The sequence below is a fragment of the Bubalus kerabau genome, chromosome 16, assembly GCF_029407905.1.
Source record: "Bubalus kerabau isolate K-KA32 ecotype Philippines breed swamp buffalo chromosome 16, PCC_UOA_SB_1v2, whole genome shotgun sequence".
Classification (NCBI taxonomy): Eukaryota; Metazoa; Chordata; class Mammalia; order Artiodactyla; family Bovidae; genus Bubalus; species Bubalus kerabau.
Window position 1 is genome coordinate 75,581,535 of NC_073639.1, and position 26,981 is coordinate 75,608,515.

General features: G+C 62.4%; 1 protein-coding gene across 3 annotated transcripts in view; it reads left to right on the forward strand.

Annotated features, from left to right (window-relative positions):
- The window catches only part of CABIN1 (calcineurin binding protein 1), a 71,661-nt gene extending 53,779 nt beyond the window's left edge, over positions 1-17,882 (forward strand). For all 3 annotated transcript variants that reach the window (XM_055549704.1, XM_055549705.1, XM_055549706.1), the window contains exons 30-37: positions 10,830-10,993; positions 11,172-11,268; positions 11,718-12,386; positions 13,569-13,643; positions 14,883-15,129; positions 16,339-16,482; positions 17,208-17,434; positions 17,525-17,882. In XM_055549704.1, the coding sequence (XP_055405679.1) occupies positions 10,830-10,993; positions 11,172-11,268; positions 11,718-12,386; positions 13,569-13,643; positions 14,883-15,129; positions 16,339-16,482; positions 17,208-17,434; positions 17,525-17,668 (1,767 nt within the window). In that variant the 3' untranslated portion in view covers positions 17,669-17,882. The remainder of the gene's footprint in view (positions 1-10,829; positions 10,994-11,171; positions 11,269-11,717; positions 12,387-13,568; positions 13,644-14,882; positions 15,130-16,338; positions 16,483-17,207; positions 17,435-17,524) is intronic.
- Positions 17,883-26,981: the final 9,099 nt, after the last annotated feature.

Consider the following 26,981-nt stretch of genomic DNA (forward strand, 5'->3'; position numbering starts at 1 on the left):
CTGTAGCTGGTGGCTTTGGACAAGATGGTCAGCACTGGTTAGACTCAGTTTCTTGTCTGCCGAGTGGGCCTTACCAGACCCACCTCAGGGGGTTATCGAGGACCGCGTGTGTCTTGGGGCCACCGCATCCAGAAGCGGGTGAAGGAAGGCCCCACGGGCAGGGACAGCCACAGCTGGGACACGGACCTCGTGGAGCAGAGCTCACCGGCCCACTGGGAGGGGGTGCAGGGGCTCAGGGCCAGTTGGGAAGGATGTTGCAGGAACGTGGTTGATTAAAAACAAATTCTGAAACGTCGACCCCTGATCACGTGTAGGAAGCTGGAAACTAGGGTGCGCCAGGGCAGGTGGAGCTTCCCCAGCAGGCCCAGCCCATCCCCAGGCCGGCACAGGCTCAGGCTCCAGCCCAGCCCGGGCCCCGGCAGCACTGGCCTGGGCTTCATTTCCAGCGAGAGGCCCAGCTGGCCCTCCTCAGGTGGGCTGGGGCGCCCTGGGCTTCAGGACCCCCGTGGGTGGGGATGACGCCCCACACCTGTGAGGGGGGCCGGGCTCTGCGGGCCGAGCCTGTTCCCCTGTGGCCGTTCTGCGGAAGCTGCTGGCTGTGTCTGTGGTCCGTGCTCGATCCCTGCCCGCCTCAGCTCACCCCTCCCCGCGGAGGACCCCATGTCAGTTGTCCAGGAGAGACACCAGGCACAGGCTGAGGCGCAGACGCCCCCGAGCCCCGCAGGCCCGCGTAGAACCGGGGTCGGGGTGGGAGGGGTCGGCCTGGTTTCCTCCGCACATCAGACCTGGCTTTTCTAGGATGTGGCCCCTCCTGAGGTGAAACGGGGCGGTTCAGCAGTCCCCCAGAGACGGCCGCTCTCGTTCCCAGGCCCCTGATGTGGGGCGAGCACAGAAGAGCCGAGCCCTAGCACCCTCTCGTTCTGCGGAGGTGCTGGTGAGCCCCGGCCAGGTCACCAAGACCTCCGAGCCTGCCAGCCCCTTGCTCCATGCTGCCCGCCCCCCAGACCCCTGGCATTCCGCCCACGTGGGCCCCCTGACCATCCCCCCTCCATGTGGGGGGTCCTCGGCCATCAGCACCCAGCCCGGACGCCTGCCCCTTCTTCCCGAAGCCACTCTGGCCCCCACTCTGTCCTGGACTCGCCAGGTCAGCCAAGCTGGCCGTGGCCGTGGCCGAGCCTGCCCACGGCAGCCTTGGCACCCACGGGTGGGCCTGTGGGTCAGGCCCTGGTAGGCGTGCTCGTCCCCGCGGAGCTGAGTGTGGCTGCAGGCACAGCCGTCTGCTGAGGTGGACGCCACCCCAGGCCACGGGGACAGGGTCGTCCTTGCACACGGCCCTCCGTTTCCCCGGGCAGGCCCCCGTTCATGCCCGTGTCCTCACTCACAGGTCAGATAGGCAAAGTAGCTGGACTCGGTGCTGCCCGCGACCCTCTGCAGAGCACAGTCCGAGCTGCTCCTGAGCACCAGAGGCTCTAGTGAGAACATGGCAGGGTGGCAGCTGGGGTCTGTGCACCCAGGGGGGAAGGCAAGTGCCTTTCCGGGCCACTGGGGGAAGAAGAGGGGGCTGGCGTGCTTCCAGCAGAGAGGCTGCCCGGGCGCACGACAGACGGAGCCGGCACCCCACAGTGGGGAGGCCCGCGCCTGCACACCAGCTGGCGGCGTGAAGGCCCGGCGCTGAGAGCGTGGGCTGTGAGCTCCGAGATGCGTTCTGCCACTTGGGCAGTGCTGGACTCAGCCCTGGGAAGATGGGGGTTAGGTCGGGGGAAAGGGCCGGGTTAACAGCCCGCAGGGAGGAGCCAGGAGCAGTCTGCGGGCCTGTGTTGGCTCAGGTCTTACGGGCTGGCTGCACGGGGCTCCTGGGCCACGTGGTCCCCGTGGACAGCACAGCCAGGGGCGCCTGGGCAGCAGCCAGCCCTGAGTCTCGGGGTGCGGGCCTCAGGCGTGTGTGGCGAAGCACAAGTGCGTGTTTCCAGGAGGGGGTAGCCACTGGAGAGGCCTGCACTGCCCAGCGAGCACGAGGGGTCCAGAGAGGTGCTAGCAGGCCTGCCATGTGCCCCGCCGGCCGCAGGCCTGGGGCCTTGCCCGTGTTTGTCTGGGTTCCACACCCCGGGCCACCACAGTCCTCTTGGCTTTGGAGTCTTCCTTTCCATTCGCACACGGATGACAGTCTCCGACCCAAGGCCTTTGTTCATTCTCTACTGCTCATTTGACAGGGACACCTGGAGACTCCTGGGCTTTACCTCTGGCCCTCTTCTTGCTTCTGTCTGCCCCGCCAGGGGTTACTTGTGCAGACAAGGCCAGAGTCGAGCAGTCCCACCTCCTGTGGCTCCCTCTGGCTTTGGTGGCCACCTCTGGGCTCCCAGCCCCCACAGGGGTGCAGGTGTTTACCCGAGAGGTGGTGGGGAGCAGAGAGCGAGCAGGGATGGCCAGGTGGGGCCGCGCGAGGACAGCTGGTGGCCCGAGCTCCTAGCAGGTGACGATACGAGTGTGGACAGGGCGTGGCTGCTGCGACCTGACATGCGGCCCAGGCTCTCCTGGCCTGAGACCCAGCGCTGTGGGCACAGCCTCGAGGTGGCCCATCTCCCTGCGGCTCTGTGCTCTCTGGGAGCCCAGCCCAGGTCCTTCCAGTGCCAGGCGGAGTTCTGATCCTCCAGGGGGGTGCCAGAGTGCTGCTGTGGCCCTGGACACAGGGTGGCCCAGGAGAGCGAAAGCTGCCGGCTGCTGGCTGGCCTTGGGCCTGTTTGGATCGGGGGCACGTGGCAAGCCCAGGAAAGCTGGTGGGCAGGAGCCAGCCTGGGCAGGACAAGTGGAAGCTACTTGGCTTGGGGGGGCTGTCACCAGGATGGGCCAGGCGGCCCTGAGGCCTCTGGGTGTCGCTCAGAGGAGAACGAGTCAGTCCTGGTACTGCTGGGCTGGGGGAGAAATGGTGTGGGGGCTGGTGCCTGGCCTGGGCTGGGGGCAGCGTCTCCCATCAGCTTTGCCCCTGCTGCGCCTCTCAGCCAGGGCGGGAGAAGCAACCAGGGGCTGGGGGGTGACTCCACGGGGCCGCCCCATGGAAAACGCTGGGGAAGGTGCTGTGTGCTCCCGGCGGCTTTGGCTGCCCTGCCAGGAGGGACACCCACTCTTCATCCCTGAGCACTGCGGAGCTCTGCAGAGGGGTCCTGAGCCTGCCGGGCCTCTTGCCCAGCCCCGCTGCTCCCCCGAGTCTCATCTGCTCCTGGGACTCAAAGCCCAGCTAGCGAAGCCGCCCCTCCCAGCTGGAAAGCCCCCTGCAGGGCGCAGTGGCTTCTAGCCTGCCCTCCCTGCTGGAGGATGGTCCTGGGAGAGTCAGCAGTCCAGCTACCAGCGCCGCACTGGGACAGCAAGGACAGCCCCCCATTCACCCAGGCCTCTGCCCCGCACAGGGCATAACTCCAGGAGCCCCGGGCACAGAGCTGCGCCGGTGCAGGGTGTGGACAGCCCGGCCTGGCGCACACTGGCTCCTGTCGCCCTGCCGTCCACCCTCCTGGACGTCCCTGCCCCACTGGGCCTGGGACGCCCGGTCCCACAGCTTCCCGTGGCAAGGGCTATGCCCCCCGGTAGGGCCGGGGGCCCGGCCCGGAATCTGCTCCGATTGGCCGGCCAAGTCAGTCGTGCCGCTGGGCCTGCTTCCAGGCCGAGCAGCGAGCGCCCGCGCCCCGTCCGGCCCCGCCGCCCCGCCCCGGCCCGCCGTGCGAGCCTCCGCGCCATGGCCCGGCGCCCGCCCTAGCTCCCTGCACAGATGCCACGGCGGAGCCGGCGGGTAGGAACTTGCCTGGGGCGGGCCGCGGCCGCCTTGCCCCTCTGCCCGCGGGCTCCCCGCGCTCCGGAGCTTCGGCTCAGTCCCCTGGGCCGGCTCGCGCGCCCGACCCCCCGCCCGCCCACCCGCCCGGCGCGGCAGGAAGCCCACGGGCCGCGGTTTCCCGGGCGCCGCGGCGGAGGAAGTCGGCAGGCAGCGGGGCCGCGGCGCCCCCTGCCCCCGGCCGGGGCCCGCACAGCGCCAGGTGGGCGGCGGATGGGCGGGCGCGCGCGCGGGGGCGGCGGGGGCCGGGAGAGAAGCCCGCCCGCGAACCCCAGGCGAGCCCAGCCGGCCCGCGGATGCCGCGAGTGGGCGCGGGGGTGTGCGCTGCGCCAGCCGCCCGAAAGCGAAAGCCGCCCGCCCGCCGCCGACCCGGCAACTTCGCGGCGGGCGGCGCGGGCCCGGAGCTGCGCGGGCCGCTCCCGGGGCTGGTGAGCCGGCCGGCGGGTGGGCAGCGGCGCCCGGCGCGGTGCTTCCCCGGCTATAAATAGCTGCCGTGCGGGGGCGGGAAGCTGGTGCCGGGTCCGGCGAGCGCAGGGCCTACTCCCCGCGCCGGGCCGGGCCGCTGCCCCGCCGCGAGTGGGCGGGAGGGCGCGGGCGGGGCCCCGGCGCAGTTGCCAGGTGGGCTGCCTCCGCGCACTTCGTTGTTTGTCATTTCTGTTTCTCCCCGGAGGGGGAGGGGACGAACAGTCTGGCAGTTCTGGGGACCCCGTGTTGTGCGACGTCTCATCTGGCAGAAGAGCCTGGAAACGGGCGGGCGCCGGCTGCAGGCAAATGGCAGGCTTCCCCAGCTCCTGCCTGCGCGGGGGACTCTTCCCGGTGGACGGCGCGGGGACTCCCTTGCCCTTCTCGGCCCAGCCTGGAGAGCTCCCGGGGCCAGGGCAAGGGCGCCCCTGGCGGCTTCTGTGCGACCCTACGGCCAGAGGCGGCCCTTAAGGGTTTGCAGAGGAGGCCTCAGGACTTCCTGCCCCCAGGGGGTGCTCAACTTAGCCCAGCCCTAGCAGGCCCTTAACCCAGGGCCTGGAGCCAGCTGGTGGCCCTGACTGCTGTGGGAGGCGCCCGGCCCTTGGCTCAGCAGGGCTTCAGGGAGATGGGGAGCAGACGAGCTGGACACTCCGTCCTACTCCACCGGGGCAGTTCCTAGAGGAGATGGAGCCGTCTGGGCCTGAGAGGGGAGAGGTGGTGCCTGGCTGGCCGGCCCCGGCTGTGCCGCTGCCCCCAGTTGGGGACAGGCCAGGTGGATGCCGGGGGCGGGGCGGGAAGTAGGCTGAGATCTGCTGCCGCGGGTCCTGGAACTGGTCTCTCCTGGGGAGGTGTGAGTGGGGCGGAAATGGTGGGGGGTTGCCCCGTGAACACTGTTGGCCCCGTGGGCAGCGGGTGCAGCCTTGCACAGCCCTCCCTGTTGCTCTCCAAGTGGTCGTGCAGTTGGGGAGGTTTGCATGGGTTACAGGTAACAGGTATCTCCCCAGGACAGTGGAGGACGCTAGTATCTTCCCTAACGAGGCCGCTCTTGACCTCAGAGCCTCACTGTCCAGAGACCAACCCCCTCCTGGCTCTGCTCGGGGTCAGCCTGCAGCACCGAGGCTGTCCTGGAAGCAAAGTCTTCGTGTTTCTCTGGGGGAAAGGCCCCTGCCCTCCCACCCTGGCACCCACCCCCGCCCCTGGCGCCGCTGAGGGCTGCCCCTAGGCCCCTGCTGCGCGGGGTGGGCCGGCAGCAGGCTCTCCTGGCCTCGCCTGCTGGGAGCGCTGAGTCACTGCTGAGCCCTTGCCAAGGGGGGGCAGGAATCCCTCTGTTGGGGAAGCGGGTTCTCCCTCGGGCGCTCTGTGAACGGGGAGCTTGGACTGAGCAGCTCTGGGAAGGGGGCCGGCTGGGGGCTGAGGGCTGGGCTGGCCCGGACAGACGGAGTCCTCCCAGCATCTCTGGGCAGGCAGCCTCAGCCTCTGTGAGGGGTCCAGCCCCAGGGGAGGGAGAAGAGCCGTTACCTGGCCTCCTTCCTGCTGATGGTGAGGTTGCCTTCCTTGGAGGTCCCCCTGGAGGGGACTTGGGGAAGTCGGGGCTCCCCCGCGGGGTGATGTGCTGGGGTCACTTGAAGTGACGGGGAGTTTGTGATGACGAAGGAGAGTCTCATGTGTGCTCCGTTACCAAGTTAAATAGTAAAACAAGAACTTCGCCTTCTCCATGCCATCTGCTCGGGACTCCTGGGTCAGGAGGCCAGCCCTAGGGGGCTGTCTCTTTTCCACCTCCCCACTGGGCTGAGGCTCTTCATGCAGGCTTCCTCCCTGGCTTTTCCTGCACCACCCCCTCCCCAGAGTCCTGGCTCTCTCCCCACTTCCTCCTCAGCCCAGCCTCTCTCCTGTCCCCTCGCCCTGGGGCACAGACCACCCCTCCAGAATGATTGCCCAGGTCCTGGGATGCACTTGGCTTTCTGTGCAGTTGCCCGGCCAAGCTGCCCTGGGGGACCCCAGGGCCCCCCCTCACACCAGCGGGGCTCCATCCGGGGCGCAGACCGCCCAGGCCTGCCACCCATGAGCTGCCCCAAGGTGGAGGGCACTCGGAGCAGGGTTTGCGGCCTTGACCTGGGACGCTCCTTTTCTGGAGAGTCTCGTAGGCCGGCCACGCACCCCCCAGAAGGTCACCTCTGTGCAGGCAGTAGCAGGCCTGCTGACCGAGAGGCACGCAGAGGAGTTCAGAGTCCAGGGGGCCGAGGGGCAGGAGGCAGGTCGGCCCCTGACACTGCCCTGGAGCCCCTGCTCAGGCGGGCTGGGCTTGGGAGAGCCCCAGGTGGACGCGGACCCTTGGGGGCCACCTGCCTCTTTCCACCCAAGACCTCTGGGCCCGCGGCCCCGCCCTCCTCGCTCCCTCCCCCGGGCCCCAGGCGCAGCTCTTCTCGGCCTTCCTGGGTGCTCCCAGTGGGGCTTCTCTCCCCTCTGCCCACCTGTTAGAGCCGCGCGGGTGCCCGGGGCACAGCCGCGTCCAGTGCATGTGGCAGTGGGGGTCAGTGGGAGGAGCCGGCAGCCGGAGCTGGAGGACAAGCCCGCACCGGGGCCCCGGGGCTTGGTCAGGAAGCCTCTGAGGCCCTCGGGGTGCTAGGGAGGCCCCTGGCTTCCCTGCACGCTGTCCCCCTGGCGGGAGACTGAAGTGACTTGGTGTCGCTGCCTGGTTCCCCGCGGCCCCAATTCTCTGTAAGTCACAGGCTGCGTTGCTGACTTCTCAGTCCTTTGTGAGCGTCCAGAGAGGGTGCGCAGAGCCCAGGCCAGGAATCTGGCCCCGGCGCCCCAGTCCCGGTCCCACCCCAGGCTCCCTGGGCCACCCTGCACACGGTTGGTTACATACTCTGACTGTCCCTGCTGGTGTGGACACGAGACGAGTCCGGGTCTCCACTCAGCCCCCACGGCCTGAGCCTCGCTGTCCCCCCTCCCAGAGGAGCCTGACCCCCGGGGCTGAGCACGGCTCGGGCTGTGTGTCTCGCGGCCTTCTCTCCTGGCGTTTCCAGGCCGCTTGCTTTCCCGGCGGAGGCTCTGTCTCCACCCTTGGAGTGGAGGGGCCTTGACTGAAGGGCAGGGTCCGTGAAGGCAACGGGTGGGCCTGGGGCCCTGGAACGACCCCAAGGTCTGGGATCCCGAGTGGTGGCCCAGCTGGTGGGTCTGCTGTGAGGGCCGGGACCGGTCTGGGTTGCTGCCCTCTGTCTGCCTGGCTCAGAGCCGGCCCTGGGCCCCATGGAGAGGCCATTCCGGCCGCCCTCCTCTGCTCAGGGAGCTGCGCTCCTCAGTGGCCCACGCTGAGGCGTCTAGGGAGGTGTGGACCGGCCGGCCAGCCGGGAACTCCAGGGCAGCGGGGAGAGGAGCCCCGGCCCATCCAGTAAGAGGCTCTCCTCAGACCCCGGTGTGCTGGGCTCAGGCTGAGCTGTGGGCCTTAGCAGTGCCCCGTGCCCAGGGGGGCCTCTCCCGTCCGTCCCCTCCCTGGGACCCCCCTCCAGGCCCCGCTTCCCAGCAGCCCTTGAGAGCGGACTGCCTGTCCATGGATCAGCTGCTTTGGCCCGCTTTTCTCAAGAGCAGCAGAACGTGCCCAGCTCTGGGCTGCAGGGAGGGTTCAGGAGCTGGTGTTAAGCGCTTGGGGCTTCCCTGGTAGCTCAGCTGGTAAAGAATCCGCCTGCAATGCAGAAGAACCTCAGTTTCTCATTCCTAGGGGGGCAAGATTCCCTGGAAAGGAGATAGATTACCCACGACAGTATTCTTGGGTTTCCAGTGGCTGAGACGGGAAAGAACCCGCCCGCGATGCGGGAGACCTGGGTTCGGTCTCTGGGTCGGGAAGATCCCCTGGAGGAGGACATGGCAACCCACTCCAGTATTTCTGCCTGGAGAATCCCCATGGACAGAGGAGCCTGGCGGGCTGCAGCCCATGGGGTCGCAAAGAATCAGACACGACTGAGTGACTAAGCACACACATTACGCCAGGCCTAGAGTCTGGGGCTCCATGAATTATCCAGTAGGCGGTTGCGGTTGGTCTCGGTGACCTCATCCACCTGCTGGCAGCCTGGAGCCTGAACGGCGGGCAGCAGGGTCAGCTGAGATCCTGCAGAGGAGCCGCCAGGCATGCAGGCGAGTTCTGAGCACGCTGAGGCCACCACTGAACCCCCACTGCCCCCCAGTGCGCACGCGGACGTCTTCCTGGCCAGGAAGGAGCCCCCACCTGCCGCCTGGTGGCGGGCCCCTTGAGGAGCAGGCGAGCCGTGGCCCTCAGCCCCACCAGCACAACTGCCCTTGGTGGGCGTCCGGCTCCCCACCGTCCTGATCCAGCCTGTCCCTCGGGCCCCCAAGCGCATCTGGGTTTTCCTGTCGGGCCCTGCTGCCCACGTCCTTTCCTTGGTCCCAGTGTGACCCATGCCTCCCCAGGGCCTGCACACAGCCCTCTCTGGGTGGTGCAGGGGCCTCTGCTGCAGGAGGGGTGGGACGTGGCCGCTTCCCTTCCCCTCCACATGTGGCGTCCTCGCCCGGTGCCTGGTCACTCAGGGGGCTCCCCGTCTCTGCAGGGGCTTCCGTGGGAGGTGCTCCCGCCCCACCCTGGGAACTGAATGAGGCTCACCTTTCCCAGATGCTGGGCTCAGCACAGCCCACAGAGGCGGGGGCGGGCCTGTGCCCACCTGTGGCCCTGCAATCTGCCCAGGGCTCGTGGTAGCTGCTTTCCTCCTGACCTTCTGTGCACCCTGCCTGATTTCTTTTTACCTCCTGACTTTCTGAAGTTGCTGGTCTTAACGTTCTGCTGCGTGTCTTTACCCAGCCTGGGGTTGGTAGGAAAGAGCCTTGTGTGAGGGGATGGGAATCAGGCCCATCCCAGGAGTGCTGCCCCCGCTCCAGGAGGCTGGGTGAGGGCCGTGGCCTCCAGGCTGCCTGCCCCTTGCTGACCTCAGCTGTCCGCCGCCACCGAGAGCAGGTCCAGCCAAGCCGTGCACCCGGAGTCATGATGGTGACACCCTGGACTGGGCGGGCCCCACTGGGAGGAGCAGCGTGTGGGAAGCAGGCACGGGGAGGGCAGCCTTGGAGGGCGAGATGGGCAGTCGCCGCCTCCACGTGACCAGGTGGGCGGCAGGCGACTCCTTGGTGCCACCCGGCGAGTGTCCTCATCGAGGCCTTCACTGCCTGCGATGACCCCATGGGCTGGCAGCGGCGGGAGGCCAAGCCCACCCCCCACCCCCCCGTGACGCTGTGCCCTCCGCGGAACGTCTGTGTGCACCCTGGCTCACCTCGCACACCCCTCTCCCCACCCCAGGTGTGTCTCCATCACTGGCCCTGTGCAGGCTGTGGCAGGGACCGCGGGGATGCCTACAGGGGCATGGGGGAGCACGGGCCCTTCCTGGGTCTACGCGGCTGCCCACGATGCCCTTCTAGCCCCTGCTGTTGCACCTCAGGCAGGCTGCTCCCCCGAGCTGCTGCAGAAGCCGCGCCTGCCGGTAGGAGATGCAGCATTGGGACCCCGGCCCCATGTTGGACGGATGGTGCTTGTCGGGCAGCGCAGGGCTGGCTTCTCGGCCTTCTCCAGAAGGGGCCCCCGTGTCCACTGCAAGCCGGTGGCCAGGCTGCAGGACCCAGCCCCGAGGGTGTGGAGCTCCTCGCTTGCCTGGAAGGCTCAGGGTCGGGGGTGGCCTCGCGTCCCCCCAGCCCCGCCCCGGGACTGCTGGAGCAGGAGGAGGGGCCATGGCAGTCGTCCGGCTCCCCAGGACACGGCACCGTGGGCCCCACAAACAGGAAGCAGTGCTGGGCTCATGGGGCCACTCTTCCTGGGCAGGAGTTTCTCCAGGGTGCTGGCCACGGGGCCTGCCTGGGAGCCTGCCCCGGAGACACAGTTCCTAAGGTCCAGCACCTAGCCCGGGGCAGCTCAGAGGCGTGAGCTTCTTCTGTTCACTGGCCCCCCTCAGCCGTGCTGGCCGTCATCCTCCCTTGACTGGTCCCGTGCATGTGGGGAGGTGCCATGGGAGCCATACTGGGGGTGCTAGCTCTGGTCTGGGTGTTGCCTGGGTCCGATGGGGGGACTCCCACCCAGCCGGCAGACAGTGGGGTCAGCCAGGAGGGCAGTGGAAGGGGTTCTGGCCGCACAAGAATGTTGGGCAGACATGTGTTGAGGGAAGGTGTCATCCAGCGTCCCCGGGAGCGGCCGGTCACTTTTGGGGGCCCTCGAGAGTCTCTAGGCACTGCTGGATGGAGCGCTGTGGACGGCCAGGCCTGGGGCTCGCTCGGCCTGCCCAGCTGCTGCGGTTCACGGTGATCTCCCACTAGGAGCAGGTCCCCCCCGCGCCGTCCGCCTTGTGTGGTTGGCACCTGTAGGGAACCTCGTGGGCCCGGGCGCCTTCCTGTCCTGCCGTTCGACGTGGGCGCACCCTGCGTGCTTCCCTGGGGGGCGACCGGGTCAACGGGGAGCTGGTGCTGGCCCTCAAAAGAGGGGGCCGCCGAACCGTGCGCATGTCTTGCGCCCCATCTTCGGGGCCGCCCTCCTCTCACGCCCGGCTCGTCCGTTCCTCAGGGCATCTGGCGGATCCCCGTGGACGAGATCGACCGGCCAGGCAGCTTCGCCTGGCACATGAACCGCTCCGTCGTGCTGCTGCTCAAGGTGCTGGCCCAGCTGCGGGACCACGGCACCCTGCTCAGGGTCTCCTCCATGCTGCAGCGCACCCCGGACCAGGGCAAGTGAGTGCAGCCCGCCTGGGGCGGCCAGAGTCCCGGGTGACGGCCAAGAGTAGCGGGCCGAGCCCACCCCCACCCCCGGGGCTCAGAGCCTAAGCCCCGGGAACACTTCCGGGAGCAGAGGGGCACGGACCCCCGTTGCTGCGTGGCTGTGACCCGTGGCCTCCCCTGCACACTGCAGGAAGTATCTGCGAGATGCTGACCGCCAGGTCCTGGCACAGCGGGCCTTCATCCTCACTGTGAAGGTGCTGGAGGACACGCTGAACGAGCTCACGGAGGTACGCACCCCGCCCACCAACGCCATCCAGGGGGCCCTCAGCCCACGCCCTCACCCAGCCAGCCCTCCTCCAGGAGCTGCGCTCACCGTCCCCTCATGGCTGGGCACCCTGAGGCCCCGGAGGCCAGTCGCCACCCTAGCAGGGGGGGTGACCGTGAGCCAGGGCTGTCTGGCCACCGTGCCCCCTGCCCAGCGAGCCTAGCTGGGCCTGGTGGGGGGCCCGGGTGGGCTCGTCCCTGCAGCCAGCGCACTTGCCAGCGGGGCGGGGCAGCTGCTCCTCAGAGGCAGAGCCACGGCCAGGGCCCTGCAGGCAGTGCTGTGGCCCCAGCCCTGACCAGCGGGCAGACGGGCAGGCCCAGGGTGGCCTTGGTGGGAGAGGCCGGGGTGGGCACCGCCGCCTGGGGCAGGAAGCACCAGAGACCGCACGTCTAACTGTTGCTCTCCTCGTAGGGGTCGGAACGCCTCGGGCCCAAGGCCTGCGGCTTCCCTGGAGCCAGGATGACCACAGACGTCTCCCACAGGGCCAGCCCCGAGGACGACAAGGAGGGTCTCCAGCACCCCAAGAAGCCCCCTCTGGGCGACGGCTCAGGGCCGGGCGCCGAGCCAGGGGGCAAAGCGGGTCCCCTCAACCACCGGCCCATGGCCATGGATGCAGGGGAGAGCACAGACCAGGCCGGGGAGCGCAAGGACAAGGAGAGCCCCCGGGCCGGCCCCGCTGAGCCCATGGACACGGGGGACGCCACCGCCCGAGGCGCGGACCCCGAGCGGGGGCCACCGCCCCTGCAGCCAGGCTGCCCTCCAAGGGATCGGGGCCCCGAGAGCCGGCCCACTGAGCTATCCCTGGAGGAGCTCAGCATCAGCGCCCGGCCGCCCGGCCCGCCTGCTCCGGCCCCGACCCCCGCCGCCCCCACCCCTGCCCCCGGGCCCAGGCCAGGCACCCACCCCGAGGAAGCACCCCTACGGCCCAGCCGCAAGAGGAAGCTCCTGGAGGACACAGAGTCCGGCAAGACGCTCCTGCTGGACGCCTACCGTGTGTGGCAGCAGGGCCAGAAGGGCGTGGCCTGCGACCTGGGCCGCATCGAGAGGATCATGTCGGAGACCTACATGCTCATCAAGCAGGTAGGTGGCCTCAGGTGGGCCCCCGGAGGCCTCGGAGTACACGTCAGGTGGTGCCCCGCAGTCCCTGATGGTGCCATCCTTGATGCTCCGCAGGTGGGCGTCCGGTTGTCCCTGGAGGCCCCATGGGTGGGCGTCCAGTCATTCCCCACCAGGCCCCGCCGGTGGGTGTCCAGTTGTTCCAGGAGGCCCCGCGGGTAGACGTCCAGTCGTTCCCGGAGGCCCCAAGGGTGGGCGTCCGGTCGTCCCCGGCCACCCCAAGGTGTCCTACTCTGAACCCCAGAGAGGTTCAAATATGTTACTGCTGCTGCTGCTAAGTCGCTTCAGTCGTGTCTGACTCTGTGCGACCCCATAGACAGCAACCCACCAGGCTCCTCTGTCCATGGGGTTTTTCAGGCAAGAGTACTGGAGTGGGGTACCATTGCCTTCTCCACAAACATGTTACAGTTTTACTTAACTGTACGTCGGGAAAGCTGGGGACATATGTACTGAAAAAGACAACACTCTTCTAAACGTCTGTAATTGCTCTCAAAGGAAAGAAGGCCGCCTCGCAGAAGTCAGGCCAGGCGGGGAGGCCCTGCCACCTCTCTGCCTTTTGTGTTTTTCAATCCCTCAGGCATAGGTTTTTATTTTCCCTCTAATTAGAGAAAAATAGGTTCTTTCCACAGGAAGAGCCCCGGGCAGTGTCAGGTGGGCACAGGGTGAGCCCCTGACACCTCCCTCCCTGTATTGCTGCTGTCTGTCTTATCACCCTCTCTCAAGCATCAGCAGTGACTTTTTTGTTGTTGCTGATAAACTAGGAAACATAAGCCCTGGATTTCCTGCAGGCGAGGGCAGGCCCTTTCCCCACCCCAGGCCGGCGTCTCCCCCACCCAGGGCCACCCCCAGGCCCCCTCTCCCCGCCTCACACCCACCTCACTGTCCCCTGGGCTCCCTCAGCCCAGCCCACCACCCAGATTCCAGGGGTCAAGGGGGCAGCTTGTCGTCCAGGCCCCCCCAGCCTCCGCCCCCGAGGGTGAAGTCCCGCGGCCACAGACGTGAACACAGCGTGGCCAGCTGGTCCCCAAACAGCGGCCCTGGGGGCTGGGGCCCGGGGTGGGGCTGGGGCCCCCCGGGAGCAGCACGGGGAGCTCGTCCTGGAAGCTGTCGTCGAGGCCCGCTGACCGTGGGCGTGTCCTTGCTCAGGTGGACGAGGAGGCTGCCCTGGAGCAGGCCGTGAAGTTCTGTCAGGCCCACCTCGGGGCCGCCGCCCAGAGGCAGGTAAGCGTGGCCCCACCCGTGCCAGCCGCCTGGTGCAGGGTGCGTGGCCCCAGGCTGCAGGCTGGGACTGTCCCTGTGGTCGGGGGGCCCAGGGCAGGTGGGCGGCAGGCAGCTGAGCCTCAGGTCCTGAGGGAGGGACACAGGGTGGGGCCCAGACCCCGGCGCTGAGTGCGGGCCGCGTGAGGGTCCCGTCACCCCTGCAGCCCCCCAAGCCCGGGCACGGTCCCCGCCCTGTGGACCTCGCCTGCAGAGGTGGCTCCTCGGCACGGAGGTGGCACTGGGGTGGGCCAACGGGAGCCCACAGGCAGGGCCCAGCCTCTGCCCAGCCTCCTCTCTTTGTCTGGGAAAAGCTGGCTGGGGGGCCGGGCTGGGGCAGGGCCGGCTCAGGTGACCCCGGAAGGTGGAGCTGGCCGCAGGTTGGTCTTGGTGTGGCCTCTCAGTCCCCAGGGCTGGCCTGGGCACCCCACCCCACCCCAGCAGCAGGAGGGCAGGGACCCCACTCTCACTTTCTGCCCCTGGGGGACAGGTCCTGTCTCGCCCGGCCTCCTGCTGGAGGTCCACTGGAGTGTCGGGTGTCCACACCAGTGGATCCAGGGACGGGGCGTCTTCCAGAAAGCAGATGTCAGGAGAGACGAGGTCAGGGTGGGGTGCCAGGTGCCCCCAGGAGGCTTGACGCTCCTGCAGCCTCGGGCCAGGGTCCCCCTGGCGATTCAGAGGGGACGGTGGGCCCGGGGCCGGGGCTCTGCCGCTGGGCACCGCGTGGGGCCCCGCCCCACCTCGCAGCTGCCTGTGCAGAGCCGTGGCCGTCACCCCCCGAAGTGGGGGGCTTCAGACGAGCAGGGAACTGTGTGCCTGCGGGCGGGAGGCTCCGGAGGGCCCGGTTCCCTGAGGGCCGAAGGGCTGTGCTGGGGGCTTTGGGGCTGCAGCCTTGAGCCTGGGAACTGCCTCCAGCAGAGCCCGCGTCACTACCACTCTGAGGCCCTTCCCACCAGTGGCCTCGGGAGGTCACCCTCCAGGACTGACCTGTGCTGCAGCCACCGCCTTGGGTGCCCCTGTCCTGTGCCCCGGCTCCCAGCTGCACCATCCTCCCAGCTGGCACCCAGCAATGGGAGGGTGCAGGTCCCGGCCAGCCTGGGGCCCCTCTGCCGTGCCCTGGACGTCCTCACGCGGGGCCCCCGGCCCCCCCGGCTCCCGACATCGGCAGGGTGTGCCCCCCTCACCCCGACTCTGCCCCCCCAGGCGGCAGGGGACATGCCCACCACCCCGAAGCACCCCAAGGACGCCCGAGAGAATGTTTTCCCCGTGGCCACAGCCCCCGCAGCCCCTGAACCCACACCGGCGGATGCCCCGTCGCGGCCCAGCGACGGCCACGCCAAGCCTCGCCTCATGTCAGCCACTGCCTCCACCCCAGACCCGGCCAAAGACCCTGGGCCCCCGCAGCTGCAGAGGCCTGAGGCCGCCCCCAGCACGTCCTCCCTGCGCCCAGGTGAGTCTGTGCCCTCCACCCAGCGGGCAGGCCCAGCGGGGCCGCAGTGGGCCCGGTCCCTCAGCAGGCATGTCGCTGCAGAGATGTGGGCGCCTCCCGTCCGGTGACCCCCGAGTGCCATCTCCACCCCCTGCCCGCGTGTTTCTACTCCCACGGAGGCTCAGCAGAGTGCAGGATCCGGACCCCAGGTTCACGCACCCTCTCTGCTATCTGCACCCCCGGAGACGGGCCACAGGCCAGGGGACGCGGGGCTGGGGCTCCACGGGCAGGAGGAAGCCCCGGTTCCTACCACACTCAGGTGCCCCTGGGAAGCGCAGCCCATGGCGGGCAGGGGAGCCCGGCCGACTAGGGAGGGCGCACGTTTCTGGGCGCACACGCACGCACACTTGTGCCTCTCCCTGCCGGCTCTGCATGCCTGGGCCGGCGCCTGGAGGCGGCGGTCAGCTAGGAAGCCCCCGCCCCTGATTGAGCAGCTCCGCGGGTCACTCGGCCAGGCCCCCCAGGACAGCTGTGTGAGGACGGGTGTGCCCAGCCTGGCGGGGACAGCTCAGCACGGCCCCTGGGGCCACTGCGGAAGGTCCCAGAGCAGACGCCCCAGGGCCCGCATCACGCCTGTGCCACCTGCTCCTGGCCGCAGGGTGCCCGCCACTCCGCCTGCTCTGTGAGGCCCAGCAGGGCAGCTCCGGGCCCCCAGGGGTCATGTCTGCCTCCACCGCATGTGGACTGGGCCCTGGGAACCCAGAAACAGCTGGGCAATCAGAGCGAGAGGGCAGGACCGGCCCATCGTCCAGGGGCTGGAGCCGACAGCCAGGCAAGGAGCAGCTGGCCAACCCCGCTCCTGGGGATGTGGCGGGCGTGGCAGAAGCGGCCAGAGGAGGAGGAGGACAGGAGGCCCCGGCCGGGGGCCTGGGGGCACACTCCCAGCCCCCTCCTCGTCTGAAAGCTGTAGCCTGGCAGGAGGGCCCACTTAGCCCGCTCCGTCCTCAGCTGGGCCGTTCGGGTCCAGCGGCCACTCCTGGGCGCTGGGGTGGGGCCCTGTGGTGTCGGGCTCACCGGGTGTTCATGTCCGGGCGAGTGGTTAGCAGCCTGGCACCACCCGGGCCATTGTGTCGGAAAAGGCCTGCACGGTCACGGGCATGGTCGGGGTGGAAGGCCCTGTCCCGGGGGGGTGGGGCGCACGTCCCCCACGGCCGCTCTGTGTCCCCCCAGGGGCAGAAGAGCCAGCAGGAGGCGCAGAGGGCCCGGGCTTCCCGCCCCAGGAGCCGCAGGGCAGCGAGCATGTGAAGACAGCCCCCGAGGGCCCCACGGCAGAGGCCGCCCCCCGGACTGGCGCCCAGCCCGCCTGCAGCCAGGGTAAGGCCCAGCATGACCCCGGGGCCAGCCCGCGGCGGGGGTGTCCCAGCAGAGGGACCTGGGGACGGCGGGGGTAGATGAGAAAGGCAGGGGTACCCAAGTCCCCTGTCCACACTCTGCCTCGCAGACAGGAGTGGTTCGGGTGGTGCGGAGCCCAAGCCGAGGCCACCTGGCCCAGACGGAGCTGAGGGGAGGCCCGGGCGGCCAGGCTGGGCAGGGGACATGGCGTCGCGTCCAGGGCCCTGCCTGAGTCAGAGCCAGTTCCCAGCAGCCAGGCGCCCGGGGACTCCATGGGGCGGGGCCTCTCTCAGACCCCTCTTGGGACAGCAGGGCCACTCCCGCTCCTTTTAAAGCCGCAGGGCAGCGGACGGGCGTGCACACCAGCCGGCCTGTGGCTCCTGGGCGCACAGGGATGTGGACGCGGGCCAGGGCGGGCTCTGGGACGTGAGAGCTGACGAGGTCTGGGAGGCTCAGGGCTCCCCTCCACCCCGGCGCCCCCAGCGGACACACTGCTCCTGAGCCCCCCACCCCCACCCGGTCTCCACTTCCGCCAGCCAGAGTCAGGCCCTCTGGGAGGCAGGGAGACAGGAAGCGGCCTGGGAGCCTGGGAGCCAGCACCCTGCGGTCTAACACAGCCAGAGGGGAGCAGGGTGACGAGGCCTGCAAAGGACGGGTTGGCCTGGGAGGCTGCGGACCTTACTCAGCCTTGTGTGTCCATCCCGCAGTGGCCAGCTCCAAGGCGCCCGGCGGCGGGAGTGCCCCACCCCACGAGGGCCCCCCTAGCAAGGCTGAGCCTGGCCGGGCCAAGTCACGCCTGCTGCCCAACATGCCGAAGCTGGTCATCCCCTCGTCCACCACCAAGTCCCCCCCCGAGATCACCGTCACGCCGCCCACCCCGACCCTGCTGTCGCCCAAAGGCAGCATCTCGGAGGAGACCAAGCAGAAGCTGAAGGTGACGTCAGGTCCTGGGGGGCCCCGGGTCAGGGGCGTGGGTGGGCTGAGGCTGGGCTGCCACTGACCCCCGCCCGCCCGGCCGGCGCAGTCGGCCATCCTGTCTGCACAGTCGGCCGCCACGGTGCGGAAGGAGAGCCTGTGCCAGCCGGCGCTGGAGGTGCTGGAGACGTCGAGCCAGGAGTCCTCGCTGGAGAGCGAGACGGACGAGGACGAGGACTACATGGACATCTGAGGCCCGGCCCGGCCCCGCCGAGGACGAGGACCACATGGACGTCTGAAGGCCGGCCCGGAGCTCCGCAGGGCCTTTTTTATCACCTGTCGACTTTGTAAACGCGCCCCCTCCCCGCCCAGGCAGCGCGTCCACGCTCCGCGGGCTCTGCCTGGATCACAGCAGTGGAGGATCCGGTTTTTTTTTGGTTGCTTTTCTAATAAAGATGAAACAGTCACCTCGGCGTCTTTGTCCCTCAGGGCGGGGTCCCCAATCCAGGGCTTCTGGGCCCCCTCCCCCGGGGGCCGTCGAGGCAGGGCAACCCCCACCCCTGGACGGGGCACAAGGCTGAGGCCGCGTGCTCCAGGGCCGGGGTGCAGGAGGGTCCGGCTGGGCGCAGGGGCTGGCCTGCACCCCTGTGTGGTGGGAACCCAGAGCGCGGGTCTGCACTGACCGCCCGCACACCGCACTCCCCCTCCTACGGGACCGGCCCTGTGCGCTGTGGGCTGAGTGTGAGACAGCAGTGTGGGGCCCTTCATCACAGAGGGAAGCGTCTGTAATGCAGTGGCAGGGCGGCGCTGGCCGTGTCCTCCCACTCTGAGCCTGTCCGTTCTGGGCACGCACGTGCTGAAGGGGCCCAGCCTGCCCCAGGGCCTCGTCTGGACGGCCAGGGTGGCACAGAGACCCTCCCTGCTGCCCGCTGCCCCTCTCCCTCCCAGGGGCCACTCCGTGCCCCTTCCCCATCCTGAGAACACAGACACCCAAGAGGCTGGGCACTGCCAGGGTCCCCAGCCCAGCACGGGCGGAGCCACGCAGGGACCCAGGGTGCTGGGCTGGCCCTAACTCGGGCCCCTTCCTGGGGCCGCAGGGCTCCGCCGCTTCCCCACCCGGGCACCCCCACCGTGCAGTCCTGGCCTCCCACGGCTCTCCCGTCCAGCTCTCCTCTCTGTGCAGCCAGAGCGCCCGCTCCCCCTTGTCCACAGACCCCCGGCCTGGAGTCAGCTATACCACGCTGGCATGCTGGGGTGGGGGGTCTGGCTAAAAGATACCAGGGTTACCCCCCCAGTAGAAAGGTACTCGGTGGGGCTTGGCCGAGAATACACGCCCCGCCCCGCGCAGCCGCGTGAAAAGGACTGGCGAGGGCTGGTTAACAGGTACGGGCGGCTCCGCTGGAGGAATCTTGAGTGGTCAGCTAAGAGGCCAACCCGGTGCTTCTGCTAACACAAGGGGCACACCTTGGCCAGGGCCGTGTCCGTACAAAACTTCCACTCGCAAAGTACCGACTTAACTGGGGAAGTTATGCTAAAAGGAGATTCCCAACCTAAAACGAGCAGGTTGGGCTTCCTTTAATATTCCAGAATTTATATTCTTGCAGTTAGAAAAAGCTGGCCATAAGATCAAACAGACTGAATGGATGACTGATATCTGGAAACTTCTCTTAAAACTATATCAGGACCAAAAAAAGGCTGCTAACGGCCTCTCACTGACTCACTCTCTCCCTCTACCTGTATCTTCTTCTATCTGAATTACTTGGTCAGATGCTATCTCATTTTTTTCCTTTCTCTTCCAACTCGTCCACCTCCTGCTGTTTGCCTTTACGCAGCAAAGGAGAAGTAAAGAGAGAGAGAAAAAAAACCACCTTTTACGGAATACTCTGGCTTGATACCCAATCATCATTCTCTAATCACCACAATCATCCTTTGCTTGAATCCGCCTCTTAGAAGGTTTAGACGAGGATGTAGCTGCTCTGGTCAGAAAGACGGTCTAGGTTGGTCCGAGTTACACAATTAACGCTTGTTAGACTGCTGGACCAACTTTTCAGAACCACCAAAAGAAAGAAAAGGCGTTCAGTTGTGCCAGCTGAGTACACAATGCCAGCTGAACGTGAACCGACTCCCAACCAGCTTAATTCCAACCAGTAGAGAAACTTAGCTTGAAAAACAAAAGGAAGTCCCGAGGAAATAAGTCCTAACGAGGAGAACCTGATTTTCTATCCCTGTTGCCTTGAGATCAGAGCTCCCAGGATCACTTACCTTATCGTGAAACTGAAGAAAGAAAAACAGGGAATGAAGCCTTTAAAAATATTTCTTACATACTGGTGAGTTTCATACTGAGATATCTGATTCATGACTAAGTTGAGAAAATGAGGCTAGATGTCTTGTTGTGTCTGAATGTATGGCTCTGTATGTGTCTGTCTTTGTCTTTGTAATTCTAATGAAGTTTAATTTGTAAGTGAGCTCTAATTTAATTGGCCTAAAGAAAAGTAATTGCCTACAAATCAGAAAAGTCTAAATTCAAGAGAAATTAAGCTAAGTGAATTTCAGGTTCACATGAACTGGGAAATACTCAATATTAAATTATACCTGGTATTTAATGTTTAAGTTTGTTGGCCTAATTAATATAGAAATGTATGCATTCATCAACATCAAATATAAAATTAAGTATACTCCTATCATTTGGCCTAAAATAATATTATATCTGTTACAACTTTGTCAGCAAGGAAATTAACTTAATATGAAGAAACTTTTTAGGAAAGAAAATGTAAATGGGTTAAAGCTTTTCAATAAACTCTACTAAGAGTAATTATGTTTTAGTCTGTCCAGATTTTGGTAAATTGAATTTCTAGGGTTCTGCTAAATTAAGTGATGGAAGTTTACTTAATGGGTAGGGTACTCCCAAATAAAATGATACATTAACCACTGATAACTGGCTTCCTCTTACAGAGAAACTCACGGTGTTTTGGACTATTAATGAATGTTTGATGCCTTCTTGAGATGTTCTCTATGAGAAAGCAGATGTTTTTTAGAAATTGTCATTGGTATTTACGCTGACCAGTCTACAGAATGCTAATATAAAGGTCAGCCCGTGGTTGCTTACAGAAAGTAGGATGTGTGTTTTCAGTAAAGAAGGCGTGAGGAGTGGAATTACATTTTATTAAGGGAAAAGGAAGGATGTCTGACCTAAGAGGTGATTGTTTTTGAATGGGCAAATTAAGTGATGTCTGCAGAAAAGTTTTGGAAAGTGGACTCCAAGAGAAGAATTTTGTGCATGGTACAAGTTTTCTTAACATGTTGAACTGCCTTTGATAACAGATTGTAATTTCTTTACTTTTGGGTAATCTGCTCCATATTTACCTTTGAAATCTTTTATTGTTACTTTGATTAAGTGAATAACTTGTTTCACAATGACCTGTGATTATCTCTGAGTGTTTTAAACCCTTTTGATATTCTTTGCAAAGTTTCCTAAGTCTTTTTGACCTCTCCCTAACTTTGAGTGCTTCAAAGAGCCTTCCTGAAACATCCCCAAAGTGAAAGTGAAACATCCCAAAGAGAGATACAGACTAGCTTCACCTGATACGTTGCATTACATGGGAAGTATTGTCAAATGAGCAATAAGTCTTCTCGGGCTATAGTGTATGGCAAATGTTACTAATATACATATTTTAAAATTTATACGGTCAAATGTCAGTCATAATTGTGGTTATTATCTGCACGTGAGGTATCTCACAGCGGTAACCCTGTTACTTTATCAACTGTAATCAGAAGTTACTGGGTTGAATCTGTTTTACAGGAGTAAGGAAAACATTCCTTTCAAACTAATTATGACTTATAGTAATTTGGTAAATTATACTTTTGTAAGCAGAATTGAAATATTTAGCTTTTTTTTCTCTATTGGCTCCCTCCAGAGTTTGTAAACTCTCAGTTTTCCAGCAGCTTTAACAGACAAATTAGGTAAGCTACTTCACCATCAGGTATAAAAATCTCAAGGTATTTTGGCAACCTTGTAAAGGGAGGCATTCACCTAGATGTGTAGGTGAGACATGTGATAAGCTCTTGGCCTGACCTTTCTGGCCCTGAGAGGCTTTTGTTCGTTTTTTTAAGAAGTTCAGTCTGACACTCCTTATAAAAAATTTCAGTAAAGCAAAACCCTATGAGCAATTATAGTTATATAAATTTTCAGGCCAAGGTTTGTTTTTTTTTTAGATCAGGCTTATTTTTGCAAACAAATTAGTTTTAATTTGAATATATTTGGTAGAAATGAGAATAATTTTAGAGAGAAACAGATTACGTTTCAATGAATGTTAAATCCCAGTTTTGTTAAGAGGTCTGTATTTACTGACTCACTTCCCAGATAGGTTCCTTGCTGTTATACTATGTTAATGGAAAGGTAATTGAATGATTAAAAGGACATTCTAAATTTTATTTCTGAAGCTTATCTCAGTAATCTCAATTTCCACAACCTCCAAACAAGGGATTGTGTGCACCAGAACGGACTGTCTCCAGCCTGGGTGGAAGGGCTTTCTATCAGTGACTCTTAACCAGCTCATGTGCAGTGAAAATGAAGGGAAATTGACCCTTGCAATAATTCCCTCTTCTATAGGCCCCTGCACCAGCCTGGTCTATAGACAGGACTGCCGATGTCAAACTCACCTTAAAAGGTGCTCAAACAGAGGAAATTACACTTAGACCAGGACGAAAGGAAGATGACATCAGAAGTAGACAGCTTACCCAGGATGCTGGACCTGATGCGTATGATCGTTTATAATGTTGTCTTGACTTCTTAGACCTTTGCATATAAATCAAATGTTTTTCTGTCTTGAACATGATCCTATGCTAGTTTTAAAAAACCAATCCAAGTACTGGTTTGTGGCCAGTCACCTGTGTCTAGTACATCTAGGTTCCCTGGGTGGGTTTCTCCACTCCAAAGCTCTAATGGGCTGACCCTTAGAAATGTTTTCTAGAAGAACGTCCAGTCCTCTGTGGGCTACTCTTGATATCACTAGGTGGGATCCTCTCAGCTGGCCAATTGAGAATGCCTGCTCTGACCCCAGCCGTAATATGCATCTCCCTCCAAGTCACTCAAGCTCAGTTGGAGCAACAAGCAAATAAAGTCAAGGAATAAAACAACCAGGCTGTGGTCATTTAAGATTTAAGGCCTCCTTTATCTCGGAAGCAGTTAAGTTATACTAAGGATAGCCAGCCTAGTAACACTAGGAAACTGGGCTGGGAGCCTGATGCTAATATCCCTGAAAGATAAAGAGCTGTACTATGTCAGATGGCCTGAGGATATACTGGGCTACACCTAATGGAAATTCCTGGCTTAATTCTTACTTGTGACTTTAAAATACTGCTAGCTGTGTTGTTGTACTTTGCCTGTTTTACGAGATTATTGTCTCTTGTATTGTCTCTTAGTATTACCAAATGCGCGACTGAACCTCCAACAAAAATGATGACTAGGGGACTTGAAGCAGTTGATCAAATGTATAGTTCCGTATGCGATCAACGATTGTGATAGTGTAACTCTAGATATGGCAAGATAGAACAGGCGGGGATTTTCCTGGACCTTCTCACACTGAGTAAGACAGCTGGTCCAGAGTCCTCGGTTACTGTTGACAGACTTAGTCCAGTAACAGCCCGCTGAGTGGCGTGTCTGCAAAGTCTTTGCCAGACCCAGGAACGAGCCCTTCTAGCAAAGTGGGACAAAATGGTCTCGAAGCGCCTGCGGAATGCCTCCCAAAGTCTGGTCAAGTTTATCACCGTGAGGGAGTGGCCCCGCCAAGGGTGCTCGCATCTGCCTCCACAAGGATTAAGTCATGTGCCCCTGCAGCAGCTGACCTCCAACACCCGCTGAAGGAGTTCAGGGTGGAGAGCAGGAACCAGGCCCTCTGCGCTCCAGGAAACCGGCAGGACAGGTCTTCTCAGGAGCTGACTTGATAAGCCCAGTTCTTGTACCTCCTCATATCTAGAAAAGCTCTAAAATCCTTCATGGTGACGACTCTTCCTGTGACCAGCAAGGGCTTCACGAGACTAGTAGAAAACTCTGTAAAAATACGTCTTTGATTGCACGAGCCTCCCCTCCACCAAAGTCACACGTACAGTGGGCTCCCCGCTGCTGCTTTGGAGCGGTCTCTCGGAGCCGTGTGAGGTGCTGTCTCCTGGGCTGCAGGCCTTGGTTTTCGTTCAGTGGCTCTGTCGTGTCTGAGTCTTTGCGACCCCGTGGACTGCAGCCCGCCAGGCCTCCCTGTCCCTCACCATCTCCCAGTGTTGTACCACGCGTTCTGGGAAACAAGCTCACTCAGAAGGACAAGGCAGATCGTGGAGCGCAGTTTACTACACCAGCGGGTCCAAGGCAGAGTCTCCTCTTAGCCGAGGACCCCGACCAGCATTTGTGAAAATCTTTTATACCCATGTGTACATGTCTGAACCCACCACCCCAAAGTCTCCTTGAGACTCACATAAACCAAGGAAAATACAATCCCAATAACCCTCAGAGCACATTCACGTGCTCTGTGCTCATGTGCTCAAACAATTAGCCAATAATCAATAAGCCCGAGGTTACACTCCGATAGATACAGAAAAATTTATGGCCTGTCTGGAGGAAAGGGTGATCAGTGTATGTTTTCTCTTAGGTGATGAGTAACCTAGATATGATCTTCAAGGTTCCCCTGTCTGGAGGGGGTCTTATCCTTCTATTATTGTTTTCATAGGCACTAAACACAGAGGAAAATTCTGAAAGAGATGGGAATACCAGACCACCTGATCTGCCTCTTGAGAAATCTGTATGCAGGTCAGGAAGCAACAGTTAGAACTGGACATGGAACAACAGACTGGTTCCAAATAGGAAAAGGAGTACGTCAAGGCTGTATATTGTCACCCTGCTTATTTAACTTATATGCAGAGTACATCATGAGAAATGCTGGGCTGGAAGAAGCATAAGCTGGAACCAAGATTGCCGGGAGAAATATCAATAACCTCAGATATGCAGATGACACCACCCTTATGGCAGAAAGTGAAAAGGAACTAAAAAGCCTCTTGATGAAAGTGAAAGTGGAGAGTGAAAAAGTTGGCTTAAAGCTCAACATTCAGAAAACGAAGATCATGGCATCCGGTCCCATCACTTCATGGGAAATAGATGGGGAAACAGTGGAAACAGTGTCAGACTTTATTTTTCTGGGCTCCAAAATCACTGCAGATGCTGACTGCAGCCATGAAATTAAAAGACGCTTACTCCTTGGAAGGAAAGTTATGACCAACCTAGATAGCATATTCAAAAGCAGAGACATTACTTTGCCAACAAAGGTTCGTCTAGTCAAGGCTATGGTTTTTCCTGTGGTCATGTATGGATGTGAGAGTTGGACTGTGAAGAAGGCTGAGCGCCGAAGAATTGATGCTTTTGAACTGTGGTGTTGGAGAAGACTCTTGAGAGTCCCTTGGACTGCAAGGAGAGCCAACCAGTCCATTCTGAAGGAGATCAGCCCTGGGATTCCTTTGGAAGGACTGATGCTGAAGCTGAAACTCCAGTACTTTGGCCCCCTCATGCGAAGAGTTGATTCTTTGGAAAAGACTCTGATGCTGGGAGGGATTGGGGGCAGGAGGAGAAAGGGACGACAGAGGATGAGATGGCTGGAAGGCATCAATGACTCGATGGACGTGAGTCTGAGTGAACTCCGGGAGTTGGTGATGGACAGGGAGGCCTGGTGTGCTGCGATTCATGGGGTCTCAAAGAGTCGGATACGACTGAACGACTGATCTGATCTGATCTGATCTGAAACACAGAGTTCAGAGTCCATTGGAGAGGTGGCCCAGCATGATCAGCATGAACAGGCCTAAGATGGAGTCCAGGCCCTATGAATTCCTTCTTCACCAGAGCTTGCTCAAACTCACGTCTATCGAGTCGGTGATGCCATCCATCCATCTCATCCTCTGTTGTCCTCTTCTCCTCCAGCCTTCAGTCTTTCCCAGCATCAGAGTCTTTTCTAATGGCTCTTGCCATCAGGTGGCCAAAGTATTGGAGCTTTAGCTTCAGCATGAGTCCTTCCAATGAATATTGAGGACTGACCTCCTTTAGGATGGGCTGGTTGGATCTCCTTGCTGTCCAAGGGACTCTCAAGAGTCTTCTCCCAACACCACAGTTCAAAAGCATCAATTCTTCGGCGCACAGCCTTCTTCATGGTCCAACTCTCACATCCATACGTGACAATTGGAAAAAGTCCTTATTTTGCCCCAAATAAAACTTAACTCTCACGCTGTGCATTTTTTCAAGCCCGTGTTCCCTAAGCCGTGGTCAGGGCCCTGGAGCAAGTCCCAGTAGCAGCCCCCCCAGGCTGGCTTGGGGACCCAAGGACCACCGGGCAGCTGGCCCCAGAAGTGCTCTGGGTGCCCAGCATCTGCTTAGCGGTTGTGGCTACACCCCCCTCCCCCACCCCTGCTGGCTCTCTGGATCGCTGCGGCGGGGGGGGGGGGGGGGGGGGGGGGGGCGAGGCGGGCTGCAACAGGGAACCAGGATGGCTGACCCCCCAGGGCCCCGAGGCCTCTCACAGCCCAGGGGCCCCCCGCTAGCTTCAATTCCCTAAGGGGCCCAGGACCCTGTCCCCTTCGGTTGCCTTGAGAAGCCACCACTGTCCAGACCCAGCCCAGGTGGCAGGGCCCGAGTGAGTCTCTGACCTGGTTCCTCCCCGCCTACCCTGGCCGTGGAGGCTCCCGGAAACCACCTCTCCCAGGGACCTCGCCACCTCTCCCAGTCTGGGCCTCAGTTTCCACACCTGCATAAACAGAACAGAGGTGTGGAACAAGGGAGAGATTATGCAAACGCAGAGTGACAGGGCAGAGGCGGGTGGGGCTGGGCGGCTTCTATTTGGCCCCCAGCTCTGGGCAGAGGCGTCGCAGGAGAGCACAGATGACCTCGTTTCTTCCCGGAACCCCGCCAGCAGCCCAGAGAGCCAGGCGGAGAGGAGACCAGGGTCTGGGCCTCAGCCCCCCACCCTGCCGCCAGGGTTCACCTGCCGGGGGCTCCCGGCCCCACCCCCTCCCCCTTTCCTTCCCCTCCACCCACCGGGGGCATCTCCGCCCTCACCCAGTCGGGGCCCTCCCCTAGCGCCTACACAGCAGGCTGCAGGCAGGCACCAGAAGGAAGGTGCCAGCTCCCGCACCCCACCCCGTCTGTGGGGAGGACCTGGGAAGCCCAGCTCCCTGTGGGGCAGCTGAGGTGCGAGGCCTATGGCCCCAGGACCCCCGGGGGCTGGAATCCCGGGATGGCAGGGACCACCGCGCCTTCTCCCCACCGCAGCATCATCCCTTCCCCGGCGAGAGCGTGGCCCTGCGGAGCAGGCCTAGGGGGCGGGGAGTGGGGACTGGGATCCGGGGTCTGAGCGGCCGCCCCCGGACGTCCGGCTTCAGGATGCCGGTCCCCTCCCCTGGGTCCGGGGCCGGAGGGCCAGGAATGTGCTAACAGGGCAGCTTGAGCCCTGCTGGCGCTTCGGGCACCTGTGGACTTTGAGAGGGGACCGGGCGGGGCGGGGCGGGGCAGCAGCGCGGGGCGGGGCCGGGCTTGGGGAATA